Source organism: Jaculus jaculus, chromosome 21 (assembly GCF_020740685.1).
Source record: "Jaculus jaculus isolate mJacJac1 chromosome 21, mJacJac1.mat.Y.cur, whole genome shotgun sequence".
Lineage (NCBI taxonomy): Eukaryota > Metazoa > Chordata > Mammalia > Rodentia > Dipodidae > Jaculus > Jaculus jaculus.
Genome location: NC_059122.1, coordinates 6,152,326 through 6,178,526, shown reverse-complemented (window position 1 = coordinate 6,178,526; position 26,201 = coordinate 6,152,326). Strand labels below are relative to the sequence as shown.

At 47.6% G+C, this 26,201-nt stretch overlaps 1 protein-coding gene across 3 annotated transcripts in view; it reads left to right on the top strand.

Annotated features, from left to right (window-relative positions):
* The first annotated feature begins 3,799 nt into the window (after positions 1-3,799).
* Positions 3,800-26,201, top strand: part of Ndc1 (NDC1 transmembrane nucleoporin) — a 54,990-nt gene continuing 32,588 nt past the window's right edge. For 2 of the 3 annotated variants that reach the window (XM_045139360.1, XM_045139359.1), the window contains exons 1-9: positions 3,800-3,888; positions 5,223-5,343; positions 10,651-10,752; positions 13,824-13,998; positions 16,059-16,197; positions 18,257-18,365; positions 21,494-21,545; positions 22,338-22,473; positions 24,427-24,519. In XM_045139360.1, coding sequence (XP_044995295.1) covers positions 3,823-3,888; positions 5,223-5,343; positions 10,651-10,752; positions 13,824-13,998; positions 16,059-16,197; positions 18,257-18,365; positions 21,494-21,545; positions 22,338-22,473; positions 24,427-24,519 — 993 coding nt within the window. In that variant the 5' untranslated portion in view covers positions 3,800-3,822. The remainder of the gene's footprint in view (positions 3,889-5,222; positions 5,344-10,650; positions 10,753-13,823; positions 13,999-16,058; positions 16,198-18,256; positions 18,366-21,493; positions 21,546-22,337; positions 22,474-24,426; positions 24,520-26,201) is intronic. The other variant, XM_045139361.1, reaches the window with a different exon arrangement.

The window sequence follows — 26,201 nt, the reverse complement described above, 5'->3', positions numbered from 1 at the left end:
CTTCTGATTACTGCTAGGCGGTTTAAGGAGGATCTGGTGTCTGTCACCCCTTCCCCATGAACTCATCAGTGCCATTTCTTCCGTGTCTGGAAATGACCTGAGAGGAAGGTGTGCGTGTCTTGATGGGGGGCAGGGTACACGAAAGCCCACATTTAGACTGGTGTGCCTCCTCCATGGGCAGTGACAAGCACATTTGTTCAGAGGGGGTCAGCCAACCAAATAATTGTTCCGCACACGGTGTGATAAGGGCTTCAATAATGGACAAACAAAGGGCTCCTGGAGAGGGTCTTGAAATGGAAAACCTCCTGACTGAGTACCTGGGTTGGTAAGCGATTGTCCTTTCTCTCCTGATTGGACACATGGCTTTGGCATGTAATCACCTTTCGCTCGCTTATGGTGGGAGTGCTTGCTTCATAAGCGGAGTGTACGCAGCATTTTACTGGGCTTGTATGCATCCGTCCCTTTATTCTGAATCAGGGTTTTTTGTTTTTTTTTTTAAATTTTTATTCACATTTTCCATGATCAGGGTTTTTTTTTTTTAATTTTTATTTATCATTAAGAGAGAAACACACACACACACACACACACACACACACACAGAATGGGTGCACTAGGGCCTCCAGACATTGTAAATGAGCCCCAGACACATGCGCCATCATCTAGCTTATGTGGGTACTGAGGAATTGAACCTGGGTCCTTAGGCTTCACAGGCAAGTGCCTTAACTACTGAGCCATCTCTCCAGCTCCCTGAATCAATTTTTTTTTTTTTTTCAAGGCAGGGTCTCATTCTGGCCTTGTAAGCCCCACAGTCAGTAAGACACTCAGGCCCAAAACAAGAAAGAGGAGTGCATGGACCTGTGCTCTGGGCCATCATGACAGAGTGGGACATCTGACATCTCCAGGCCACCACAGCCAATCGCCCCCTGCTTCAGGCAAACATATACGGCGCCACAGGACACATATACGTACATACCACACACACCCACACACATGTACACACATGCACGCAAAGAAAAGAGCGATTTGGTAACAAAAAGTCCCATATCTCCACATTTGCTGTTACCAGTAGTGAAGCTGAGGTCCTGATATTTCTGGGTTCCTGTTCGTAGGTTCGAACATGTTTGTCTTCGCTAAGATTGAAAGAATTGTTTCAAGCCCTGTCTTAAACAATCAAAAAACAAAACAGAACAACAACAATAACAAAAAAAGCAGAAGGGAAACTGAGGGATTTAAGGACTAGCAAATGGGGGGCTGGAGAGATGGCTTAGAGTTTAAGGTGCTTGCCTGAGAAGCCTAAGGACCTAGGTTTGATTCCCCAGATCCCACGTAAGCCAGATGCACAAGGTGGCGCATGCGTCTGGAGTTCATTTGCAGTAGATAGAGGCCTTGGAGCACCCACTCTTTCTCCCTTTCCCTCTAAAATAAAAATAAAATAAAAGACTACCAGACGTGGAAAGGGGATAGAAAAAGAAGAGAGATAAATGTGCTCAAAATATATATGTTTAAAATTGTTCTTATGAAATCCAACATTATATGAAATTAATATATACCAATAAATGATTTTGTTAAATATTTGTAAGGAAACTGTGTGTGTGTGTGTGTGTGTGTGTGTGCATGCGTGCACACGCACATTGGTGTACTACGATCTCTTGCCCATGAACTCCATATGCATGTGCCACTTTGTGCATCTGCCTTTACATGAGCAATGGGGGGATTTGAACCTGGGCCAACAGGCTCTGCAAGAAAGTGCCTTTAACCACTGACCCATATTCCCAGTCCATAAATGATGTCATTTTGTTCCTATTTGAGGCAGTCTTACTGTAGCCCAGGCTGACTTAGAACTCTTGGAGATCCTCCTACCTGAGCGTCCTAGCGTTGGTAGTAAAGGCATGTGCTACCACGCTTGGCTTACCAGTGATTAGTTTTTTACGTTTCTTCCCTCATCCCCCCAAAAGGGTCTCACTCTAGCCCAGGCTTACATGCAGTTCACTATGTAGTCTCAGGGTGGCCTCGAACTCTCTGCAATACTCCTACCGCTGCCTCCCGAGTGCTGGGATGAAAGGCGTGCGCCACCACGCCCGACTCAAATGATTATTATTTTTTAAAAATTTGGTGTTTTGAAGCAGGGCCTCACTGTAGCTCAGGCTGACCTGCAATTCACTCTGTAGTCTCAGGGTGGCCTCGAATTTACAGTGATCCTCCTACCTCTGCCTCCCACGTGCTGGGATCAAAGGCGCGTACCACCACACCTGGCTTCAGATGATTTTTTTTTTTTTTTTTTTAAAGAGTAAGCATTTTCTTTTTCCCTCCACCACCTGATCAGAGGTTTCTTCGGAGGCACAGACCCAATCAGGCAGTTGTAGTCCACATCTGTCCTGCAGGCTTTCAGACATGATTATGACTCTGCACATCATAGTTAGCAAACATGTGTGTCATCTGTTTCTCTCAGTAACCCGTGAATTTCTTCACAGTTACCAAATCATTGTGTATATTCCTCTGCCCTGCTGGAGTACTGATTATTGGCATTGCATACAATAAAATATGAAAAGGGAGCCTGTCGTGGTAGCACACATCTTTAATCCCAGCACTTGGGAGGCAGAGTTTTTTTTTGAGGCAAGCCCAACAAACTGGCCTTTTTGTTAAAACGTATGTGAGAGAGAGAGAGAGAGAGAGAGAGAGAGAGAGAAAACGAGCATGCTGGGGCCTCCAGCCACTAGGCAGAGGTAGGAGGATTATTGTGAGTTCTATCTGCTTCTCCCTCTCTATTTGTTAAGTAAGTAAGCAAATAAATAAAATCTATTGGGCCTAGCTAAAGGATCCCGGTTCGATTTCCAAGGACCCACGTAAGCCAGATGCACAAGGGGGCACATGCATCTGGAGTTCGTTTGCAATGGCTGGAGACCCTGGTGCGCCCATTTTTCCCTCTGTCTTTCTCTCTCCGCCTCTTTCTCTCTCTCAAATAAATAAATAAAATAACTATATTAAGAAAATAAAATAAAGGGTTTGGAGAAATGGATTGGCGGTTATGGCACTTGCTTGCGAAGACTAAGGACCCAGGTCCGATTTTCCAGGACCCAAATAAGCCAGCTGCACAAGGGAGGTGCATGTGTCTGGAGTTCATCTGCAGGGGCTAGAGGCCCTGACACACCCATTCTCTCTCTCTCTCTCTGCTTGCAGATAAATAAAATTTAAGTCTTATTTATTTAAGAGAGAGACAGGGAGAGAATGGATGGGCCAGAGCCTTCACCTGCTGCAAGTGAACTCCGGACGCATGCACCACTTTGTGCACCTAGCTTACGTGGGTCCTGAGGAATCGAACCTGTGTCCTTTGGCTTTTCAGGCAAGCGCCTTAACCCTCAAATTAAAAAAAAAAAAGGCAGCAGCAAATAGAATAAAAGGACTACATTTCCCGCCATGCCTCGCGTCACACCCCCCCCCCCGCGCCACTCCAGGTTCCAGAATGTAACGCTCCTCCTCCTCCTGGACCCGCTGTGGGGCGAGGAGACTACAGTTCCCGGCATGCAGCGCCGCAGCTACGTCCTTGCGTCGTCCCGCCGCTCCCTCCTCCGCAGGGAACTTTTGGACCGCAAGGGGCGGCTGGTCGAGGGCCCGGCCCGCGCGACTCCCGCACAGCCGTGGGCCTGGCGGACGCCGCCGCCGCCGCCGCCGAGGGACGCGCCGCGGACGGGGCCTCTCTCCGTGCAGGCATCGCGGCAGACAGCCCCGGCCGGGCCCTACGGGGTCCTTCCCGTCTTTGAAACGCCGTGGCGGGCGGGCCCCGTGTGCCCGGCACGCTGCTGCAGAGCGGGCTCCGCCATCGCCATGGCCACGGCCCCGGCGACGGCGAGCGGCGCGGGACACGGCGGCTCCAGGAGCATCCTTTGGCGCGTGAGTCCAGGCTGCGCGTGCGCGCTTGGGGGGCTGGGTGGGGGAGGGTGACGCTCTTTCCCCCCCCTCTTTCCCTCCCTAATTCCCACCATGCATGCAGGGGGAGTTGGTTGCAAGACCGTAGAGACGTCTTGGGTTGGGTTTATTATTATTATTTTTTACTTTTTTACCTTTTGAAGTTTTATTTGAGGAAACCAGGGTCTCCAGCCTCAGCAAACGAACTCCAGATGCATGCACCACCTTGTGCACCTGGAATCGTTCCTGGGGAACCGAACCTGGGTTCCTTTGGCTTTGCAGGCATCTCCTCCAGCCAGCTTCCGGCTTTTTTCTGGGTACTGTGGAATCGAACCAAGTTTGTTAGGCTTTCAAGGCAAGTGCCTTAACCCCTGAGCCATCTCTTCAGACCCTAGGATAGGGGATAGGGTTTTATACAAGGGTAGTTGCTTCCAGCTGGTACGAGAAAAAAAAAAAAAAACAACAACCTTAATTTCTCTTTTTAAGATTCTTGTAAAATTATTTTATTTATTTGCAAGGAGAGAGAGAGGAGAGAATGGGAGCATCAGGGTCTCCAGCCACTGTAAACGAACTCCAGACGCATGCACCACCTTGTGCATCTGGCTTGCGTGGGTCCTGGAGAATCAAACCGGGATCCTTTGGCTTTGCAGGCAAATGCCTTAACAGCTAAGCCATCTCTCCAGCCCCCACCCCCCTATTTTTTATTTTTTTGGTTCTTGAGAGGGTCTCACTGTAGCCTAGGCTGACCTGGAATTCACTATGTAATCTCAGGGTAGCCTTGAACTCATGGTGATCCTCCTACCTCTGCCTCCCAAGTGCTGGGATTAAAAGCATGCATCACCACGCCTGGCTAAAAGTGAGCTAAAAGCTGAGCACTCCTCTGTCACTTCTCCTTAGCACCATGGTGCTTTCTGAGTCATCCCAAGGTCACTGCCATCAGAAAAGAGAAGCTTCTCTTTTTTTTTTTTTGTGGAGTTTTTTTTTTTTTTTGGTTTTTCGAGATAGGGTCTGACTCTGGTCCAGGCTGACCTGGAATTCACTATGGAGTCTCAGGGTGGCCTCGAACTCTCGGCGATCCTCCTACCTCTGCCTCCCAATTGCTGGGATTAAAGGTGTGCGCCACCACGCCCGGCATTTCTGTGGAGTTTTTAACAGTAGGAACCATTTGGGCTTATGCATAACTGCATGAACTGTGATCTGTCTATATATATGTATATAAATATTCGTGATTAATGTTAACAGTCTGTATGAGAAACCAGGATTTGCATAACTGAAGGAACTGAATTCACGACTGAGGAGTTTTGCCTGTTTAATTTTAGGTTTTGGGCTGGAGGATAGTGACGAGTGTTGTGTGGTCAGTGACGCTTCTGCCCATCTGCACTGCGGTGTTCACAGTCTTCAGCAGGATCGACCTGCTTCATCCTATACAATGGCTGTCAGGTGAGTGATAACTTGGGGGAGGCACGTTTACTGTGGAAACTACACACGTTTCAAATTCTTTATTTTTTCTTAAAATTTAAAACCATTTTAAAAGCATTTTTATTTACTTATTTATTTGACAGAGAAAGAGGGGGAGAGAGAGAGAGAGAGAGAGAATGGGTGCGCCAGAGCCTCCAGCCACTGTAAACAAACTCCAGATAGGTGCGCCCCCTTGTGCGTCTAGCTAAAGTGATCCTGAGGAATCGAGCCTGGGTCCTTTGGCTTCTGAGGCAAACAATGCCTTAACCGCTAAGCCATCCCTGCAGCCCTAAAATTTTATTTATTTGAGAGCAAGAGAGGGAAAGAAGTGGACAGAGAGGGTGAGCGAGAGGGAATGGGCGTAAATTCTTTATTTTTATTGCAGATTTTTTTGTTCATTTTTTAAAAAATTTATTTGAGAGTGGCAGAGAGAGAGAGAGGGAGAATGGGTGCACCAGGGCTTCCAGCCACTGCAAACGAACTCCAGACGCGTGCGCCCCCTTGTGCATCTGGCTAACATGGGACCTGGGGAACCGAGCCTCGAACCAGGGTCCTTAGGCTTCACAGGCAAGTGCTTAACCGCTAAGCCATCTCTCCAGCCCTTTCTTTTCTCTCCTTCCTCCCTTCCTTCCTTCCCTCCCTCCCTCCCTCCCTCCCTCCCTCCTTCCTTCCTTCCTTCCTTCCTTCCTTTCTTTCTTTCTTTCTTTTTTTTTTTTTTTTACAAATAATGTGTATTTGCAAGAGGGAATGGATGTGCTAGGGCCTGAGTGTTGGGGAATTGAACCGAAGCAAGCAGCTTTGCAAGCCAAGTGCCTTTAATCACTGAGCCACCTCCCAGGGCCAACTTCTGTTTTTCCATAGTGCCGCATGAGAAAAAAACTATAGCCAGGGATGGTGGCACACATCTTTAATCCCAGCACTCGGTAGGCATAGGTAGGAGTATCACCGTAGTTCGAGGCCAGCCTGTGACCACATAGTGAATTCCAGGTCAGCCTGGGTAGGGTGAAACCTTACCTTGGAAAACCAAACCAGGGCTGGCCCAATCTCTCTCTGCCTCTTTCTCTGTCTGTTGCTCTCAAATAAATAAAAAGAAAAAAAGAAAAACCAAACCAAAAAAAAGAAAAAAAGAAAAAGAAAAACAAATGTTGCCAAAATACAGTTTCTTTTGTTAAAAAAATACACGCGCGCACACACACATATATAATTACAGAGAGAAAGGAAAGAGTCAGGCCTCTTGCAACTGCAAAGAAACTCCAGTCACATGCCCCTCTTTGGTGCACCTGGCTTAACATGGGTGCTGGGGAAGTGAGCCCAGGCTGTCAGCGTCTGTAAGGAAGTTCCTCTATCCAATGAGCCATCTCCCCAGCCCCAGAATAGGTTTTGAAGTCTTTAAAGCCATACCTATGGCTAAGGAACACAAATTCTATTTTTGTTTTTGTAATGTTTTTCATTTATTTTATTTATTTGAGAGAGAGAGTGAGAATGGGCATGCCAGGGCCTTCAGCTACTTGAAACCAACTCTACATGTGTGCATCTGGCTTACGTGGGTCCTGGGGAATTGAACCTGGGTCTTTTGGCTTTGCAGGCAAACTCCTTAACTGTTAAGCCATCTCTCCAGCCCACAAGTTCTCTCTCTCTCTCTCTCTCTTTTTTTTTTTTTTTTGAGCCAGGCCCAACAGACTGGCCTTTTTTATTTTATTTTATTTTTTTTTTTTAATTTTTTATTTATTTATTTGAGAGCGACAGACACAGAGAAAAAGACAGATAGAGGGAGAGAGAGAGAATGGGCGCGCCAGGGCTTCCAGCCTCTGCAAACGAACTCCAGACGCGTGCGCCCCCTTGTGCATCTGGCTAACGTGGGACCTGGGGAACCGAGCCTCGAACCGGGGTCCTTAGGCTTCACAGGCAAGCGCTTAACCGCTAAGCCATCTCTCCAGCCCGCCTTTTTTATTTTATTAAAATGACAGAGAGAAATTTGGTACAGCAGGCCTCTAGACACAGTAATCAAACTCCAGACCCCCTTGTGCGCATGTGTGATACTGCATGCTTGCATCACTTTGTGCATCCGGCTTATGTGGGACCTGGGGAGTCAAACATGGGTCCTTAGGCTTCACAGGCAAGCACCTTAAGCACCTAGCCATCTCTTCAGCCCCACAAATTCTTTTGAAATCTCTTCCCCCCACCCCACCTCTCAACAATAGTACATGTCTTTCCTCTTTTTTTTTTTTTTTTTTTTTTTGTTTTTTGAAGTAGGGTCTCACTCTAGCCCAGGCTGACCTGGAATTCACTGTGGAATATCAGGGTGGCCTCGAACTCCTGGCGACCCTCCTACCTTTGCCTCCCAGGTGCTGGGATTAAAGGCGTGCGACACCATGCCCGGCTTCAGCTCTTCTTTTTAATCCTAGTTTCTTTATCAGGCTGGTGAGAGTCTCTGTGTTTAAGTGCATCTCCTGTGCAAACATGAGGGCCCGAGAGGACTAGAGACTGCCTAAGTTCAAGCCACAGGACCCACATTAAGCACCTAGGCGTGGTTACACACACCTGTAACCCCAGTCCTGGAATCACCCAATCTCATGAGCTTGCAAACAAACAAACAAACAAACAAGCTGTGGGATCTATAAGAGGCTCTGGCTCAAATATGAACAGGTTGAAGCGTGATGGTGTGGGTCACCTGACATCCTGTGTGGCCACCTGAGGCCAGCACACTCCCTGCAGGAAAGCTCATGGGGTACCACAAGGGCATGGAGAGGTGCATGCACACATACCCATAAAAAAAAAAAATATATATATATATAGATATATATGGCTGGTGACCTGGCTTTGCAGTTAAGTGCTTGCCTGTGGAACCTAAGGACCCTGGTTCGAGGCTCGATTCCACAGTATCCATGTAAGCCAGATGCACAAGGAGGTACATGCATATGGAGTTCGTTTGCAGTGACTGGAGGCCCTGGTGCGCCCTTTCTCCCTCTCTCCCTATCTGCCTCTTTCTCTCTCTCTCTTGTTGCTCTCAAATAAAAATAAGCAAAAAATTAAAAAAATATATATATATGTATGTATATATCAGCCAGGCGTGGTGGTGCACACCTTTAATCCCAGCACTCGGGACGCAGAGGTAGGAGGATCACCGTGAGTTTGTGGCCACCCTGAGACTACATAGTGAATTTCAGGTCAGCCTGGGCTAGAGTGAGACCCTACCTTGAAAAACAAAACAATGAAAAAAAAAATAACCTCACAAAACAAAAAATACCCTAAATCTTTATCATTTGACCTTTGGAGACATTGTTGCTTAAAAAATAATAGAGGCTGGAGAGATGGCTTAGCTATTAAGGCCTGCAGAGCCAAAGGACCCAAGTTTGATTCTTCAGGACCCATGCAAGCCAGACGCACAAGGTGGTGCATGCATCTGGAGTTTGTTTGCAGTGGCTGAAGGCCCTGGCTCGCCCATTCTCTCTCTTTCTCTGTCATGTAAATATGCTTAAAAAACTATGTTTACTGGTGTCCCAGTCTCAGTCACTTCTGGGTTAGGTCACCCAGGCTACATGAGGTTCGTCCATGAGCCATTAAAGGGATAGCCGATATTTCACTGTGGAAGTTTAGGGAATATCTTCACTAACTTTGGTCTCTGATCCCAGACCCCATGGAAAGCCGTGCCCATTAGCACATGGCGTTCGTAATCCCAGCTCATACAGAGCAACTGGAGGCAGAGTCAGGAGAATTACGAAGCTTGAGGGCAGCTCGTGTGGAAGTGTGCAGTGTTAAAACGACAGTGCGTGTTTCAAAACCAGGAGGAAGATAAGGGACCCAAGTCCTGAGTCCTCTACCCGCACGTCCGTCCGCGCACACTTACACCCAAACACACACAAACAGGCAGAACTTCTGAAGTTAACATTACAGTGGTGGTGGCTTGAATCAGGTGACCCCCCATAGGCGCGCGTGTGTTCTGAATGCTTGGTCCCCAGTTGACGGTGTAAGACCCCCCAAAACGAGGACCCCACGCTCTGCCCGGATATGGCGACACCCCAAATCACTCACGAGAAGCGGTCTTGATGCAAACTGCAAGAGGATTTTATTCCAAGCGCGCTGGGGCCCACAGTCGTACACCGCACAGGGGTAGAGGACTGCAGAGCCCCGAATGCAGGAACGGGACAGTTTTTATAGGGTTTCTAACAAAGCCTGTGCATTAGACCAATCATTTTTTCAATATCAGGAGCCCGCGGGGTGCGAGCCAGTCAGTTTGTGCCACCCCATAGTTTCTAAAGCCAATTAGTTTAATTTGTTCAAGCTCCTCGTGGACCAATCATTCTCTTATGACCTTGGAGGTCAGCATTTGCGCAGGTCCTTGGGTGGGGGTAGCAGAGTGTGGTATCAGTCTCTTATGACCTTGGAGGTCAGCATTTGCGCAGTTCCTTAGGTGGGGGTAACAGAGTATGGTATCAGCCTCCTATGGCCTTGGTGGTCTGAGGCAGGCTGCTACAGCTTATGGTGCGGGCTACTAAGGCTTACAGTGTGGGCTATTAAGGCTTATAGTGTAAGGCTTATGGTGCAGGCTATTTACAGAAACCAAATAAGTGGTTTACTTCATTACTCATTTCCCATCCTTGAGGGCTATCTCATGCCCTTTTTACCTAGTTTTATATTAGGAGCGGGCTCTGATATAGTTAGAAGAGGGATTCTTTACTTGCTTCCAACAGAGAGTAAAGCCTGGAGTTTGAGGTATGCAGGGGCCCGCTTAAGCTCCCTTTGGAGCGTGATAGTATTTCTGGGCTTCTGAATTCTTGGGCCTTTCAATGGCAGGTTGGGAGATGGAGCCTTGCTGGAGGAGCTGTGTCGTTTGGGGCAGGCCCTTGCCAGAGACGGGGCTGTTCTCTTGCTCCTGTTGTCCACCTGCTGGGTCAGGTGATGTCCAGCCTCTTCTTATGCCATGCTTTCTCCTACCAGCATAAAGCTTCCTTTGAGACTAAACCAAAATATACCCCCCCCCCTTTTTTCTTTTGGTTTTTCGAGATAGGGTCTCATGCTAGTCCAGGCTGACCTGGAACTAGCTATGTAGGCTCCGGGTGGCCTGCAGCTCCCAACAATCCTCCTACCTCTGCCTCCCGAGTGCTGGGATTAAAGGTGTGCGCCACCGCGCCCGGCTCAACCCCTTTCTTATACCAGCTGCTTTTGGTTGGGTGTTTTGTCCCAGCAATGCAGAGGTAACCGTATTTTTTGTTTGTTTGTTTTACAGTGCTGTGCATTTATGCCCGTGGACTGAGGAAACGTCGCTAACTCATTTCTCTTGTGCTTCAGGTTCTGTCAACCACCTGTACAGTCGCCATGCGATTGTCTGTCTCCTGCTGCTGTCCGTGGTCATAGTGATAATCAGCATTTTCAATGTGGAGTTTTATGCAGGTTGGTTTCCAAATTTTAATCCTTTGAAGAAACTTGAGGGTACTGGGCATTGTGGTGCACACCTTTAATCCCATCACTCGGGAGGCAGAGGTAGGAGGATTGCCGTGTGTTCGAGGCCACCCTGAGACTACATAGCAAATTCCAGGTCAGCCTGGGCTAGAGTGAGACCCTACCCTGTGTGTGTGTGTGGGGGAACCCAACAAAACTTGATGGGCTGGAAGGGTGACTCAATGGTCAGATGGTCAAAGGCACTTGCTTGGAATGCATGACAGCCCAGGTTTGATTCCGCAGTGCCTGCATAGGGCCGAGTTCATCTGTAGTGACAAGAGGCCTTAGTGGCATCCATTCTGCCTCTTTCATTCTCTCTGTGCGTCTGTCTCTGGGCTTATAAATAAATAAAAAATATATTTTATAATTTTGAGCAACAACTGTGGTGGAATATGTTTGTAGTCCCAGCACTTGGGAGGTTAAAGCACAAGAGGCCATAAGAATTGGAATTATTTTACCAAGGGCAGACTTGGTGGCTGCCAGGGGCGGGAGAGGATTGTCTGGGGCAGATGGGAAGCGTCAGGAGATCATGATGGTTGCCAGAGTGCAGATGCACTTGCCTCAGAACTGTACAAGATTTATTAACGTAGATTTTATCACCATCAACAAATAGAGGACTTTTTAAATGTTTTAATTTAATTTTATAGTTGTGAGTTAGCACATGAATTGTGAAGTAATTTCTTTTTGTTTTGTTTTTTTGAGGTAGGGTCTCACTTTGTCTAGGTGGCCTCGAGCGCACAGTGATCCTCCTACCCTGCCTCCCGAGTGCTGGGATTAAAGGTGTGCGTCAGGCCCAGCCAGCTTCTTTATGTAGGTAGACCAGATGAGGGAACTGTAGTGCATGTCTCTTCATGCTCATGCTCTGGTTTCCATTTTCTTTCTTTCTTTTTTAAAGATTTTACTTTTATTTATTTATTAATTAGAGACAGAGAGAGGGAGGGAGAGAGAGAGAGAGAATGGGCATGCCCGGGCCCCTAGGCACTTCAGATGAGCTCCAGATGCGTGCGCCCCCTTGCACATCTGGCTCACGTGGGACCTGGAGAATTGAACCAGGGTCCTTAGGCTTCGCAGACATGTGCCTTGTCCTCTAAGCCATGCCTCCAGCCCTTTCTTTTTATTTTTGAGAGAGAGAGAGAAAGAGGCAGAGAGAAAATGGGCGCACCAGGGCCTTCAGCCACGGCAAACGAACTCCAGACACTTGCGCCCCCTTGTGCTCATGTGCGGCATTGCGTGCTTGTGTCACTGTGCGTCTGGCTACGTGGGACCTGGAGATTTGAACATAAGTTCTTAGGCTTCACAGGCAAGTGCCTTCACCACCACCACACCATCTCCAGCTGCGCTTTCTTTACATAGGTAAACCAGATGAGGGCGCTATAGCACATCATTCTGGAAGCCTCACTCCTCACTTTAAGTATTCTATTTTTATTGAGGTAGGGTCTCACTCTACCCCAGGCTGACCTGACCCTGGAATTCACTCTGTAGTCTCAGGGTGGCCTCGAACTCACAACAATCCTCCTACCTCTGTCTCCCAAGTGCTGGGATTAAAGGCGTGGCTCTACAGTGAATATTCTGTATACATATACTGTGTCCCACACATGACATGGTCCCAGCTTTCTCCAGAGGACCACAGTCACCAGGCCAGCTGTGCTGCGCGTTCATTTACAGTGAACTGGAGCTGTGATGAGGAGGATGTGGGAGCTTGCTGGAGGAGGTGCTGGTTAGACCAGACCTGGAAGGGGGGTTGTGTGAAGCCCACAGAAGGGAAATGATGTTCTAGAGAGATGGTGGCTTGGAAGATGATTTGACACATTCAGAGTATTAGAAGTCGGTCACACAGTTGTCCCTTGGGGCACTGCTGGAGGGGAGGAGAAGGTGATGGCAGCCTTTCCCCCAAACCATAGAGCCCTGAGTCCTCTCCCGTTGAGCCTGCTTTTCTGCCTCCCTCCGTCTCCTTTTCTATACACTCGTAGACTACTCTGAGCGAAGGGCAGAACGCCCTGGGCCACCAGTTTCCAGATAGGCACTTCCAGAGAACTGTTTTGAATTGTCAGGTCTAAAAGAACCTATACAGAGCTGGTGTGGACACACACAAATAAAAAGCTGGGCGTGGTGGCGCACGCCTTTCATCCCAGCACTCGGGAGGCAGAGGTAGGAGGATCGCCGTGAGTTCGAGGCCAGCCTGAGACTACATAGTGAATTTCAGGTCAGCCTGAGCTAGAGTGAGACCCTACCTCAAAAAACCAAACAACATGGGCTAGAGAGATGGCTTAGTGGTTAAGCGCTTGCCTGTGAAGCCTAAGGACCCCGGTTCGAGGCTCGGTTCCCCACATCCCACGTTAGCCAGATGCACAAGGGGGCGCACGCGTCTGGAGTTTGTTTGCAGAGGCTGGAAGCCCTGGCGCGCCCATTCTCTCTCTCTCCCTCTATCTGTCTTTCTCTCTGTGTCTGTCGCTCTCAAATAAACAACTAAATAAAAAACAAACAAACAAAGAAAACAAAACAAACAAAAAAAAACAACCCTGCTGCTCTGGAGGCTGAGGCAAGAAGATGGCTTGAGTCTAACAGTTGGGACCAGCCTGGGCAACAACTGGACCCTGTTTCAGTCAGGTTCGCGTTGCTGGCAGAAAACACCCAACCAACAGCAGCTTATGGGGAAAAAAGGTTTACAGGCTAGAGGGCTGGAGGGGAAGCTCGACGATGGCAGGGAAAAACAAGGGCATGAACAGAGCTGGACATCACCTCCTGGCTAACAATCAGGTGGACAACAGCAACAGGAGAGTGTGCCAAACTCTGGCCAGGGGACACTGGCTATAACACCCACAAGCCCGCCCCCAACACTACACCGCCTCCAGGGGGCGCTAATTCCCAAGTCTCCATCAGCTGGGGGCCTCCCGTTCGGAACATTGATTTTGGTTTTCTGTGTCTCCAGGTCGTGCTGGTTTTCTGGTGGGTGACACGGGGGCAGTTTTACATGTTGAAACACAAGCCGCGTGCAGAGCTGCACTGATGTGCTTTCTTTGCAGTTGTACCCTCCATACCTGGCTCCAGACTGGCCCTGATAGGAAGGGCCCTCCGCCCTCAGCAGCTCCTGCACTCGGCCGTGCACGCGGCCATGGGAGCGGTGACGGCGTGGTGTGCGGCCGTCCTCGCCCAGGGCCCCTTCAGCTCTCTCACCGTTCCCTGCGCTGGCGCCGAGAGGTAATAGTGAATACGTTCCTGTCCTCGTGTGTCCTCCACGCCCAAACTAACCTATGTACGTAAATAGTGTATAACGATCGTTGATCTCTAGCATCGAAAGTTCTTGTTTTTGTGGGTTTTTTTTACCATTTTAAATTTTTATTTATTTTTAACTTTTTTGTTTTATTTTTATTTATTTGAGAGTGACAGAGAGAGAGAAAGAGAGAGAGAGGGACAGAGAATGGGCACGCCAGGGCCTCCAGCCACTGCAAACGAACTCCAGACGCGTGCGCCCCCTTGTGCATCTGGCTAACGTGGGTCCTGGGGAATGGATTCCTTAGGCTTCACAGGCAAGCACTTAATTGCTAAGCCATCTCTCCAGCCTGATTATTTATTTATTTATTTGACAGAAAGAGAGAGAGAAAGAAAGAAAATGAGCGCACCAAGGCCTTCAGCCACTGCAAACAAAGTCCAGATGCATGCGCCGCCTTGTGCATCTGGCTTACATGGGTCCTGGGGAATTGAACCTGAGTCCTTTGGCTTTGCAGACAAATGCCTTAACCACTAAGCCATCCCTCCAGTCCAAGTTCTCATTTTTATACACCTTGTTCTATGCAGCAAATATTCTTGATGTTTTATATTTGATGAATTTAGCAAAGTTTTAAAGATGTGTACGTTAGGTGCGCTTTATGAGTTGTTCAGATATAGGCTATAAATAGCTGCTTGAGAGTTAAGAACAATGGGAAGTTAGGACCATAGATGCAAGTGGGTATAGTAGGAAGAACGAAGTAAGATGTCTATCCATAATCCAAAAAAAAGGGCTGGAGAGATGGCTTAGCGGTTAAGCACTTGCCTGTGAAGCCTAAGGACCCCGTTTCGAGGCTCGATTCCCCAGGACCCATGTTAGCCAGATGCACAAGGTTCACACATGCCTGGAGGACCTTTGCAGTGGCTGGAGGCCCTGGCGTGCCCATTCTCTATCTATCTATCGGCCTCTTTCTCTCTCTCTCTCTCTGTGGCCCTCAAATAAATAAATTTTAAAAAAGATGTCTATCAGATGGGTGTGGGGCTGAAAGGCCTATGCCCTCCCCCACTGTCAGTGTGTTTTATAGCATTGTTAAAGACCTATGATAGCATTTTTGTTTGTGTGTTTTTGGAGGTAAGCTCTCAGTCTAGCCCAGGCTGGCCTTGAGCGCATGGCCAATCCTTCCCACCTCTGCCTCCTGAGCACCGAGATTAAAGGCGTGCACTAACCATGCCCAGCGTGGTCTTAATTTTAAATTTACTACTTTAGTTATTTATGAGAGAGAAAGAGATATTTAGAAAGAGTGAGTATAGGGCTGGAGAGATGGCTTAGCGGTTAAGTGCTTGCCTGTGAAGCCTAAGGACCCCGGTTCGAGGCTCGGTTCCCCAGGTCCCACGTTAGCCAGATGCACAAGGGGGCGCACGCGTCTGGAGTTCGTTTGCAGAGGCTGGAAGCCCTGGCGCGCCCATTCTCTCTCTCTCCCTCTATCTGTCTTTCTCTCTGTGTCTGTCGCTGTCAAATAAATAAATAAATAAAAATACTTAAAAAAAAATTAAAAAAAAAAAGGATTTGTTTTAAAAAAAAAAGAAAGAGTGAGTATAGGTGCCCCAGGGCCTCCTGCCGCCGACATTGAACCCCACATGAACGTGCCGCTTAGCGCCATCCAGCTTTATGTGGGAAACTGAACCCCGGCCGTCGGGCTTTGCAAGCGAGCATTGTTAAAGGCACACGGCATCGAGAGCCCCTGTTACGGGTTCACAGTCAGAGAAGACAAGCAGGCGAAGCCCAAAGCCGCCTCCCCACACCTGCAGCTTGGATGTAGATCCCGGCAGGCCAGATGAGTGAGCCAGCTTTGTAGGCAGCATGCGTCCGTTCTCACCGGAGACTTCGAGAGCAGCGGGGCTACCGTCAGATGGCTCACGCTTACCACAAAAAAAAAAAAGAATTGTTTTTGCTAGAATTTGTTTTTGCTAGAACTCTGCCCTCAGCAGTTACAAACCCTAAGACAGCGATAATGTGTCCCTGGCTGTTGACTTAACAAGTGTTTTTCCTTCAGCTCGGACAGCCCCGCCGAAGAGCGCTGCCTGAATGAGGGTCACCTCTTCTTCCTCCTGGCTGGAGCGTTCACGGGCCACAGCTACAGCCTCCTGTACTTCGCCAACAACATGAACTACCTCCCGTTTCCCATCGTGCAGGTGAGATGCCCCTTGACTGGGACTGTAGGCCAGAACGCGGCAGCATCTACGCTGCCATGTGTTTGAACAGCCTCATCTTACTTGTTCATCAATAAAACGTGAGGACTGAAACCCTAAAGCCTCCTCAGAGCGAAGAGAGTTGTTTTCAGGAGACTTCCCGCCTGCCTCTCCCATGCCCTGGAGCCGACGCAGAGGGCTAAGCGATGGTGTGCTCCTTCCTTCCCTCCTCGAATCTGCCCCGCTACAAAACCAAAGACACAAGCCTGAGTGATGAGATGTCCAGAGAACGGAGGGACTTGTCCCCTGTCCTGTTGCACCCTCCACCCTGTGACCTGTGTACTTTGTTCTAGGCAGGAAAAGAGAACTGAGCAAAAACAAAACAAAGCAAACAAAAAAAAAAAACCCCAGAGAACAGAAAAGAAAAGATGATTCTGGGTACCAGGATCCAATCTCCCTTACCCTACTGTGCTGACCAACACCACCTTATTCCTGGGGCTGGAGAGATGGCTCAGTGGCTAAGTTGCTGGCCTGCAAAGTCTAATGATCTGGGTTCAGTTCCCCAGGACCCACATAAAGCCAGATGTACAAAGTGGCGCATGCATCTGGAGTTCATTTGCTAGTGGCCCTGGTGCGCCCACTCACTCTCTCTTTCTCTGTATCTTTCTGCTTGCAAATTACAACAAAACAACAAAAGAAAGAAAAAAAAAAAAAAAGCTGAGCTGGAGAGATGGCTTAGCGATTAAGCATTGCCTGTGAAGTTGAAGGACCCCAGTTCAAAGCTCGATTCCCCAGGACCCAGGTAAGTAAGCCTGATGCACAAGGGAGCGCATGCATCTGGAGTTTGTTTGCAGTGGTTGTAGGCTCTGGTATACCCATTCTCTGTCTCTGTCACTCTCAAAAAAATAATTAAACAAAATTAAAAACAAAAAGACAACTTTTATTCCACCCATCCTAAAGCTGAAAATTGCAGCTAGATGGGAGGAAATAGGCCTATTCAAGTCCCTGCAAGACTCCAGAGTGGGGTGATAGTTATGGTCATTTACTACTCCCTCCCTGTTTCTCTCTCTTTTAAAAGAATATTTATTTATTTGAGAGAGAGAAAGAAGGAAAGAGAGAGAGAGGAGGAAGAAAATAGGTGTGTCAGGGCTTCCAGCCACTGCCGACGAACTCCAGACACATGTGTCCCCTTGTGCATCTGGTTTACGTGGGTCCTGGTGACTCGAACCTGGGTCCTTTGGCTTTGTAGGCAAGCGTCTTAACCGCTAAGCCATCTCTCCAGCCCCAATTACTTTTGTTATTGTTTATTTTTATTTATTTGAAAGTGACAGACAGAAAGAGGCAGAGAGGGAGAGAATGGGCACACCAGGGTCTCCAGCCACTGCAAACGGACTCCAGACACGTGCGTCCACTTGTGTATGTGGCTAACGTGGGTCCTGGGGAACCAAGCCTCGAACTGGGATCCTTAGGCTTCACAGGCAAGCTCTTAACCGCTAAGCCATCTGTCCAGCCCCTTAATTTTTTTTTTTTAAATTTTTATTTATTTATTTATTTGAGAGCGACAGACACAGAGATAGACAGAGGGAGAGAGAGAGAATGGGCGCGCCAGGGCTTCCAGCCTCTGCAAACGAACTCCAGACGCGTGCGCCCCCTTGTGCATCTGGCTAACGTGGGACCTGGGGAACCGAGCCTCGAACCGGGGTCCTTAGGCTTCACAGGCAAGCGCTTAACCGCTAAGCCATCTCTCCAGCCCCCCTTAATTTTTTTTTAAAGTAAAATTCATTTGAGAGAAAGAGGAAGACAGACAGTATATGTCTGCCAGGGCCTCTGGGAGCTGCAAACAAACTCCAGATACATGTGTCGCTTTCTGTAGATCTGGCTTTGCTTGCGTACTGGGGAATTGAGCATCAGGCTGTTAGGCTTTCCAAGCAAGTGTTTCTGACTGCTGAGCTATCTCTTATGTTGGCTTATGTTGATCTTAAGTGTTTGCCTTAGCATAATATGAAATGTGTCATTTGATTTACATGTGATATTTCATTTTTTTTTTTACTGTTTTCCATAGCAATACAAATTCCTGCGTTTCAGGAGATCTCTCCTCTTACTAGTTAAACATAGCTGTGTGGAGTCACTGTTCCTGCTTAGAAATTTCTGCATTGTCTATTATTTCCTTGGTAAGAATTTATACTTCCTGATATAGTGTGTTTAGACATTATAGACATTATAGATGTGTGATAAAGCCAATGGATTTTATTCTTTAGATTGTCAAGAGTATTTACTTAATTAAGGCAAAATACTGTTAAAGAAAATGTGATGTAGTAATGTAATAAAATATTTTTCATCTTGTCGGCCATGGTGGCACACGCCTTTAATCCCAGTACTCGGGAGGCAGAGGCAGGAGGATCGCTGTGAGTTCGAGGCCACCCTGGGAATACAGAGTGAATTCCAGGTCAGCCTGGGCTTTAGTGAGACCCTACTCTTGAAAACCTGAAAGAAAAAAAAAAAAAAAAAAAAAAAAAATATATATATATATATATATATATATTTCTCATCTTTGCAAAAATAAGAAATCAGTTCTCATGTGCTACAACACAGGTAACTTATTATTCTGACTGAAATCACCCAGTCAGGGAAATAAAAATTTTACATGGTCTCACTTCTGTGAGGCGTTTCACGTGGTGAGAGTCTTAGAAACAGTACGGTGTTTGTTTCCAGCGGCTGCGGGGGCGGGGTGGGGGGCAAAGGAAGCCGGAGCTGTTTCGTGGGGAGAGCGCAGCCAGTCATGCGAAATGAGACTAGAGCTGTGTGGTATGTTAGAACATTGGCATCCGCATTGAGTGCTTAGAAGCGATAAACACACTTTTTGCCATAGTAAAGCAGATATTCCCTTAGGGAAAACAGCACTCGGGCTGGAGAGACGGCTCAGTGGTTAAGGCGCTTGCCTGTAAAGCCTAAGGACCCATGTTTGTCTCTCCAGATCCCACATAGTCCAGACGCACAAGGTGACACAAGTGTGTGAGATTGAACATTCCATAAGGTGGTGTATGTGTCTGTACTTTTTCATTTTATTTTTTCAAATTTTTATTAACTTCCATGATGTGTCTGCACTTTGATCGCAGTATCTGGAGGCCGTGGCATGCCAATTCTCTCTGTCACACATCTTTTTAATTTTTTTAAAATTTATTTTTAATTATTTTTTTTTTGAAGTAGGGTCTCACTCTAGCCCAGGCTGACCTGGAATTCACTATGTAGTCTCAGGCTGGCCTCGAACTCGCGGCGATCCTCCTACCTCTGCCTCCCCAGTGCTGGGATGAAAGGCTTGCTCCACCACACCCAGCCCTTTTGTTTTTTTAAAATATTTATAAGCAGAGAGACACAGACTGAGAGATAAAGATTGAATGGGTGCGCCAGGACATCTGCCCAATGCCAACAAACTCCAGATGCTTACACCACTTCTTGTGGGTACTGGGGAACCAAACCCACATCATTAGGCTTCGCAGGCAAGAGCTTTAACCACGGAGCCATCTCTCCAGCCCTTGTTTGCTTTTTTATATGTCTTATATATTTATCATGTGTGACAAACACATGCTTCGCTGCCTGTGTATGAACTGAAGAACGATGTGAGTGACCCATCACCCGTAGCCTTTCAGAGAGCAGTTGAGAATGTTTGCAGATCCCGTAATCTACATATACTGATTTGTGCGCTGGAAAGCTAAAAGTATTACGTGTGTTCTCAGCTAAGAGAACATGGAAACAGATTTGCACTATTGATAGGGCAGCTTTTGTTTTATTTATTTATTTTTATTTTGTTTCATTTATTCTTTTAATAACCATGGTTGGTAGCTAAACATGCATAACTTAGATCTGTACAAAGCATGGGCTGTATTTAGAAATTCTTCTTTCTGTCCGTTCTTTCTCTCTTTATTTGAGAGAGAGAGGAAGAGAGGATGAAAGAGAGAGAAAAAAAAAATAATGGGCGCGCCAGCGCGTCCAGCCACTGTAAACAAACTCTAGATGCTTACGCCCCCTTGTGCATCTGCCTTAAGTGGGTCCTGGGGAATCGAATCAGGATCCTTTGGCATTGCAGGCAAATGCCTTAACCACTAAGCCATCTATCTCTCCAGCACCCCCTCTTTTTTTAAATTTTTATTAGCATTTTCCATGATTTAAAAAAAAAATCCCATGGTAATTCCCTCCCCCTCCACTTTCCCCTTTGAAATTCTATTCTCCATCATATTACATATATATATATAATATCAACTTATTAAGTACCCTCCTCCCTTCCTTTCTCTTCCCTTTATGTCTCCTTTTTAACTTACTGGCCTCTGCTACTAATTATTTTCATTCTCACGCAGAAGCCCAATCATCTGTAGCTAGGATCCACATATGAGAGAGAACATGTGGCGCTTGGCTTTCTGGGCCTGGGTTACCTCACTTAGTATAATCCTTTCCAGGTCCGTCCATTTTTCTGCAAATTTTGTAACTTCATTTTTCTTTACTGCTGAGTAGAACTCCATTGTATAAATATGCCACATCTTCATTATCCACTCATCAGTTGAGGGACATCTAGGCTGGTTCCATTTCCCAGCTATTATAAATTGAGCAGCAATAAACATGGTTGAGCATGTACTTCTAAGGAAATGAGATGAGTCCTTCGGATATATGCCTAGGAGTGCTATAGCTGGGTCATACGGTAGATCCTCTTTTTGTTTTTTAAATATATTTTATTTATTTATTTGAGAGAGAGAATAGGCACACCAGGGTCTCCAGTCTCTGCAAATGAACTCCACACACACGCGCCCTCTTGTGCATCTGGCTTACCTAGGTACTGGGGAATCGAACCGGGATCCTTTGGCTTTGCAGGCAAATGCCTTTAACTGCTAAGTCTTCCCTTCAACTCTTTCTTTTTTTTTTTTTAATTTTTTTTTGTTTATTTTCATTTATTTATTTGAAAATGAAAGACAGAGAGAGAGGGGGAGAGAGAGAATGGGTGCTCCAGGGCCTCCAGCCACTACAAACGAACTTCAGAGGAGTGCGCCCCCTTGAGCATCTGTATAACATGGGTCCTGGGGAATCGAGCCTCAAACCGGGGTCCTTAGGTTTCATAGGCAAGCGCTTAACCTCTAAGCCATCTTTCCAGCCCCCCTCTAGCCCATTCTGTCCGTTCTTAATCAAACGACCTAGCATTTTGACTGAAGCCTCTCTGTGTTCTTTGACCTCCTAGTCTAAAGAAGCAAGTTTAAGATATGTTTTGTAGACAGACCACTTAGGTTCCTTCGTAACGTGGTGTTTTTCTTCTCAGGCCATATTCCCAAAGCTTGGATCCGCGGCGCTCTGGATCTTCCCGTAGATGAGTAAGCCGTCATAGTTACAAAGCCTCATTTTAACCCCGCTCCCAACTTTTAGATTCTGCCACTTTCTAGAATGCTTTGTTTAAATTTATACTTTCCTTTTTTTTGTGGGGGGGGGGGGTCGTGCCCTTTAACTCCTCTCCCAATGTCTATAGGACACACACAGAAAGCTAAAGTGTCACCCAGGAACGCTCCTTGACATTGTTTTTGAGGCGAAGCTGGCCTTGATCTTCAGATATGAAGTTGGTCCTGCCGTCTGGCCTCTTCCTTCTGTGTCTGATAGGTTTATTTAACTCCCAAGCAGGACTAGTAAGCGTTTTACCTACCAGCAGCCTGAGGAACGTGACGCACCCTTCCTTTAAATGAATGCGAGCGACGCCAGAGCCAGTTTAGGCCTGACCTTCCCCTGCGCCCCCCTGTGCACCTCCCAAGGAAGCGCTAGCGAATGTGCTTTACGAAAGGGTTCGCCAGGGAAGGGGGCCCGCACAGCCGGGTGGAAATTGGGCCTGGGGAGATGGCCCAGTGGGCAGCGCTGTGGATCTCCAGACTCCACTGGAAGCCCTAAGCGTGGCGGGCGGCCGGGATCCCAGTGTCCCCGCACAGACAGGGGAGCAGACAGTGGAGTCTCATCTCCACACACGTGCCGCGGGGCGTGCGCGCTCACGCACGTGAACACACGCCCAAGAAACTACCGCGTTGCCAGCTTGCGGTCAAGATCATGTACCAGGCACCTGTTTCTCGGTGCGGCGTCCCGCGCTGCCCGCGGGCTCTCACAGTGCTCCTCTGCCTTGGCAGGCGCATGCCCCGGCCTCTCGACACAGTGGGCGGCCTCTTGAGCTTCTCGCTGCTCTACCACGTCTGGCTCTGCGGGGTCTTCCTCCTGGTGATGTGGCACATCTCGTGGGCACTCTTCAAAATCTATGCCACGGAGGTCAGTATTGATTTTGTTGTTGTTGCTGTTGTCCTTGTTTGTTTTTCGAGGTAGGGTCTCACTCTAACCCAGGCTGACCTGGAATTCTCTGTGTAGTCTCAGGGTGGCCTCGAACTCATGGCGATCCTCCTACCTCTGCCTCCTGAGTGAGTGTTTTTGTCAATAACTCTTGAGTTTTAGACTGCAGAAACAGAGTTTTAGCACAGCACTTTGTGCCTAAAGCCATTTTATTTTTATTATTTATTTATTTGACACAGAGAGAGAGAGTGAAAGAGAGAATGGGCGTGCCAGGGCCTCCAGGCACTGTGAACGAACTCCAGATGCGTGTGCCACCTTCTGTACCTGGCTTACCTGGGTCCTGGGGAATTGAACCTGGGTCCTTTGGCTTTGCAGCCAAACACCTTAACTGCTAAGCCATCCCTCCAGTGCCCCAAAGCCATCTTCTGAGACTGTTGATGGCATATCCTTTGTAAGCATAATTTTTTTGTTTATTTTTATTTATTTATTTGAGAGCGACAGGCAGAGAGAGAAATAGGCAGAGAGAGTAACAGAGAGAGAGAGAGGAGAGTGGGCACGCCAGGGCCTCCAGACACATGCGTCCCCTTGTACATCTGGCTAACGTGGGTCCTGGGGAATCGAGCCTCGAACCGGGGTCCTTAGGCTTCACAGGCAAGTGCTTAACCGCTAAGCCATCTCTCCAGCCCATAGTTTTTGTTTTTTTGAGGACCAGCGTTGGTGTTCACTTAATATTTAGAAATGAAACTGGAGGTTACTTACAGTGCTTCCTTTGCGCAAAGTCTGTTTATCTACTAAGTACACTCGACAAGGGCCTGAGGGTTTTTTACTCATTTGTTCAAAAGAGAGAGTTTGGGAGCCCCAGGGTTTTTGCCACTGCAAGTGAATTCCAGACCCATGCATTATGTTGTCCATCGAACTTTACACGGGTACCAGGGATTTGAACTCTGGTTCTTAGGCTTTGCAGGCAGGCGCCTTAACTGCTGAGCCTTATCTCTAGCCCTTTTGTGGAGGGCGGGGTTTGAGGTGAGGGCTCCCTCCTACCTCTGCCTCCTTAGTGCTGGGATTAAAAGCGTGCACTGCCATGCCTGGCCCTTTTTTGTTTTCCACCTTTTTTTGAGATAGGGTCTCACTGTAGCCTAGGCTGACCTGGAATTCACTATGTAGTCTCAGCGTGGCCTCGAACTCATGGTGACCCTTCTACCTCTGCTCCCGAGTGCTGGGATTAAAGGCGTGTGCCACCACGCCCGGCTCTTTGCATCATTTTTATCATTGAGGTGTATGTCTTAGAAAATACCATTTCTGTGGGTTTGTTTTCTTTGGTAGCTTCAAAGAATACTGTTTTTTATTCCTGTCAATAAAAGTCAGTCTAGGGCTGGAGAGATGGCTTAGCGGTTAAGCGCTTGCCTGTGAAGCCTAAGGACCCCGGTTCAAGGCTCGGTTCCCCAGGTCCCACTATAGCCAGATGCACAAGGGGGTGCACGTGTCTGGAGTTCGTTTGCAGAGGCTGGAAACCCTGGCACGCCCATTCTCTCTCTCTCCCTCTATCTGTCTTTCTCTCTGTGTCTGTCGCTCACAAATAAATAAATAATTAAAAAAAAAAGTCAGTCTAGTAATAAAATTAGCACAGTAGCACTTTTTAACAGAATTTTGTTTTTTTAATACAATCTTACCCTAACCTGTGTTAGCCTTGAACTCAGTAATTCTCCGAACTCAGCTTCCTGGGACTAAAGGTGTGAGACAGTGTGCCCACCACCAGTTTATATTTGGGTTTATATGACTTTAAAGTCCTCTTTTTTTTTTTTTTGCGAGGATCACTGAAGATGTTGATTTGGTTCTGTTGTCTCTTAGAACAATTTTAACTAGTCTTTACTTATTAAACATAACAAGATCATGAAATAATTTTTATATTATTTGTATTTGGTTGTGTTTGCTAAGGCTCACGTGTTCCCTGTTCATCCACCATTTGCAGAGGAATCAGATGAATGTCTCCCGAAGGTCTTGAATACCAATCCCCCCCTTATCATAAAGGTAAAGATTGCCCTGATTTTGGGGTTTAGAAGGGGTCTGCCATCATTTATGAACCCCAAGTTTTGGGTCCTACCTTTAACAAAGAATTGATAACGATGGATTCCAGAAAGACAAATTATGAATTACTAAGTTTATTGAGGGGGGAAAAAATCACAAATTGTGGGATGTATGAAGCACTGCATAATTGATAAGGTTTATTTAAGGGGAATTGAGGTTTTTGGGGAAAAAAACTGGAGTAGAGCTGCAAGCATGTAGACTTAAGAGAAACTGAGGCTTAAAGCTTTTTTTTTTTTTAAGTTTTTACTTATTTATTTGACAGAAGGAAAGAGAGAGAGTGAGAGAGAATGGGCACGCCAGGGCCTCCAGCCACTGGAAACGAACTCCAGACGCATGCGCCACCTTGTGCATCTGGCTAACGTGGGTCCTGGGGAATCGAACCTGGGTCCTTTGGCTTTGCAGGCAAACGCCTTAACCGCTAAGCCATTCCTCCAGCCCAGAACTGAGGCTTTTAAAGAGAGATGGGAGTAAAGCCGCTAGCACGTGGGAAGTAGAATGATCTAGGAGCTTATGTAGTGGAAACTTGGGGAGCCCCGCACGTGGTAGACTCAGAAACCAGAGGGGAATCATGCACGCAGTCAGAGAGAAGTCACCACAGACTGAAAAGCTGAGGCAGACAGAAAAGCTGTCCAGAGAAACAGTTTTATGTTGTCCCCACCCCCCTCCCCCGGCAGAAGCTGGAACCCCCATGTATCCTGCGGCCCCGAAGAAGAGAGGTAGGGCAGCCTTCAGAGGAGCTGAACTGAGCTGCGCTGAGCAGGTTCTGCATGGGAAGGAGACATGAGCCTTTATAGGCAAGGGGAGACCTGACTGGTTGGTAGATTGAGGACGGATCCCTGGGCCATCCGTGTAGGTGAGCGCTTAGCCAGCCATCAGCGGACAACGCCCCGCCAGTGCTCATGACCCCCCAGCCACAGGCTTTTTTTTTTAATTTATTTATTTGAGAGCGACAGACACAGAGAGAAAGACAGGGGGAGAGAGAGAGAGAATGGGCACGCCAGGGCTTCCAGCCACTGCAAACGAACTCCAGACGTGTGCACCCCCTTGTGCATCTGGCTAACGTGGGACCTGGGGAACCGAGCCTCAAACCAGGATCCTTAGGCTTCACAGGCAAGCGCTTAACCGCTAAGCCATCTCTCCAGCCCAGCCACAGGCTTTTGACTAGGTTTTCAGTACCAGGAACTTCAGTACCAGGCGTGCGTTCCTTGCTTCATCAACACTGATGACCTCCCTGTCCCCCATGGAGCCGCATGCAGCATAGCTTTTCCAAGCCTCCCGTCAGCTGCTCTACAGGCAGTCGGTTTTCAGCTCAGCTCCAGCTAGGTTCCTCAGTGGCCGTGCACTCCAAGCATGTGGGGTTGTCAGCAGTAGAGTCTTACCTACTTCTGGTGGGAAACCGAGAGCTTTGGCAATGGTCTGTAATGTTTTGGGGACATCAGAGATCTCCCTGGTCACTGGAAGGTATCTTGTCCCTGGCACTGAAGTTTTTCTAGTAACCATCTACAGCTTCTCAGTGCACCATTGTCCAAAAAAGTAGGTTTTCATATGTTTTTTGATACCATCTTCAATTTTGATGAACTCTCCCTCTGCAAACAAGTGCCTTTTAACCACTGAGCTGCCTCCCC